The sequence below is a fragment of the Buceros rhinoceros genome, unplaced genomic scaffold, assembly GCF_000710305.1.
Source record: "Buceros rhinoceros silvestris isolate BGI_N320 unplaced genomic scaffold, ASM71030v1 scaffold27156, whole genome shotgun sequence".
NCBI lineage: Eukaryota > Metazoa > Chordata > Aves > Bucerotiformes > Bucerotidae > Buceros > Buceros rhinoceros.
Window position 1 is genome coordinate 23,925 of NW_010419722.1, and position 2,311 is coordinate 26,235.

Consider the following 2,311-nt stretch of genomic DNA (forward strand, 5'->3'; position numbering starts at 1 on the left):
CTGCATGTCCTAAGAAAAGGAAAAAAAGCTTGGTGGAGGTGAGCTGCGTGGTGGGCATTCGGACCTTCTGCAGGGGATCAGGGAGAGCAAGGCTCCTCATCCCCACCATCCCCAGCACCTGCAGAGAGAGGGGGAGCTGTCCATTGAGGCAACCAGCACCTCCTGTGCTTGTGCCCTGTCTTACCAGGGGTGCTTTTAAAGCCTGAGGTCTCACTAAGCTCGTTCCTATGAGTACAGGTTTTAATGCATTTTCTCTAGATTTTGATCAATTCTCCGCACTGGGTGTTCAAACACCACTCCCAGAACTCGCAGCTCTGAAGTCCTGGATCAGTATAGAAACCAGGAGAAGGTGGCATGGCTCTCCAGGCAGCTGAGCAGGCTTCTGGGGATGTCAGTGGCGCAAGCGTGATGGGCTGATGGGTGATGTGGAGGACATCCTAGGCTGGCTCACACCATGCCCGGTCTGTCTGGAGTTTTGAGTCGCTTTGAGGTCTGATAGGAGGCACGTGGCAGGATACAGGACGGTCCTGGATTGAAGCATTTAGGCATAAATCCATGAGTCCTGGCAGCACTGCGGAGCTGAAGGGTACAGTGAGCAGCCGAGCAGAGCCCAGGTACAGCTTTGGGGAGACAACCCCTATTTAGTGAAGGTCTCTTCTGGCTTCTCTTCTCCGATTGACTGTGAAACTGTTTGTGCTACAGGTCTGCAACCATGGCCTGGGGCAGCACCAACAAAGACTGGCTGCTGCTGACAGCACTAGGGCAGGGCCGGGTGTAGCTGGGGGGGTGCTGAAAGCTGTGGGATGGCCTGACACAGAGCTGGGGTGCCCACACCTCTCCTGCTGATCTCCGTCCAGGACCCTCCTGCCAAAGGAAGGTAGTTCTGGCCCCCCACCCTGAGCCCTGCAGCTGGGCACGGTGCTCTCTGCTCTCAAACAAGTGCTGCTTTTTCCTTTTCATTGTCTTTGTTCAGCCTCACCACAGATGATGGATTAACGTGTCCTTCGTTACCTGCTCTGCCCCGTGCAGACCAGTGGTTGTGCGTAACTGCAGATGCTCCGGGGCTGTGAAGCTGGAGCTCTGCCTGCCCCTGACTGCCCAGCATTTGCTGGCCTTAACGTGGAGAGCTTTTTGGGCACGGTGCTCTCTGCTCTCAAACAAGTGCTGCTTTTTCCTTTTCATTGTCTTTGTTCAGCCTCACCACAGATGATGGATTAACGTGTCCTTCGTTACCTGCTCTGCCCCGTGCAGACCAGTGGTTGTGCGTAACTGCAGATGCTCCGGGGCTGTGAAGCTGGAGCTCTGCCTGCCCCTGACTGCCCAGCATTTGCTGGCCTTAACGTGGAGAGCTTTTTGATCCAAATACTCTGTGTGAGTCCCGCTCGAGTGAGCCGTGCCCCAGAGATCGCACAGCTTGAGCACAGCGAGGCAAAGCAGGGTGAGAAGAACAAGGTTTTTCTTCCCTCTGCCCCTCTTTTCCAGCTGGAGTGAGGAGGCTCAGGGCAGGCAGTTGAAGCAAATCAGTCGAGGTCATCGTGCATGGTCTGTTGCACAGCTCTCAGCGCTGTGCTGTCTCCGCTGGTGTCACTTTTAAGTATCCCAGATATGATGAAGCGGCCGTCCAGGGCTCTGAACTGTCCGTCTGCCCTTTGGGCTCTTCTGCAGAAAGGGTTTGGGGTCCCAGCCAGCCCAGTTGATAAACACTGCTGTTGGCACTGGAGGGGGCTGTCTGCCTTTGTGGTACGTCCAGTGTGGGCTCTGCCCCTTCACTCCGACCCTGCAAGTGTGCGCCACTGCCTTCAGGATGGAGTGGGTTCCCTTCGTACCCAGCAAAAAGGTGACAACCCAGGGTTCAGCGCAAAATGTCCCCAGAGAGCGCTGGGGCTGCCTTTGGTCTGCCGAGCCCCAGAGCTTCAGCACAACAAAGGCACCCCTTGGCCCAGTTCCCCCGGTGAGTCAGGGCTGCTTTGAATCCTGTGCCAGGCGGGGAAAGCCAGGCTGGCTCCTGGAGGCCATCTCACATAGACCAGGCTCGCTGCAGGCGCTGCCCACAGCCTGACCCATCGCACACAAGGCACAGAGTGGTTTTGCTCACGGGCCCCCTCTGCCCCCCACCTCGCTAGGTAGGTCCACCCCACTGACTCACTCCTCACGTGCTGCCTTCTTCCCCCTAGGTATTTCTGCACAAATACAAGAGCAAAGAGGAGGAAGACAAGAAATCAGCCTTCTCTAAAGGCCACCTTTCTGGCCAGAAGCCATCTTCACAGAATGGACATGCTGGGAACAACTTGTCCTCTTCCTCCTCCTCCTC

At 56.4% G+C, this 2,311-nt stretch overlaps 1 protein-coding gene across 1 annotated transcript in view; it reads left to right on the forward strand.

Moving 5' to 3' along the window:
- Positions 1 to 2,311, forward strand: part of SLC45A3 (solute carrier family 45, member 3) — a 7,515-nt gene that overhangs the window by 4,765 nt on the left and 439 nt on the right. Inside the window, exon 4 of the mRNA XM_010139055.1 lies at positions 2,175 to 2,304. Coding sequence (XP_010137357.1) covers positions 2,175 to 2,304 — 130 coding nt within the window. The remainder of the gene's footprint in view (positions 1 to 2,174; positions 2,305 to 2,311) is intronic.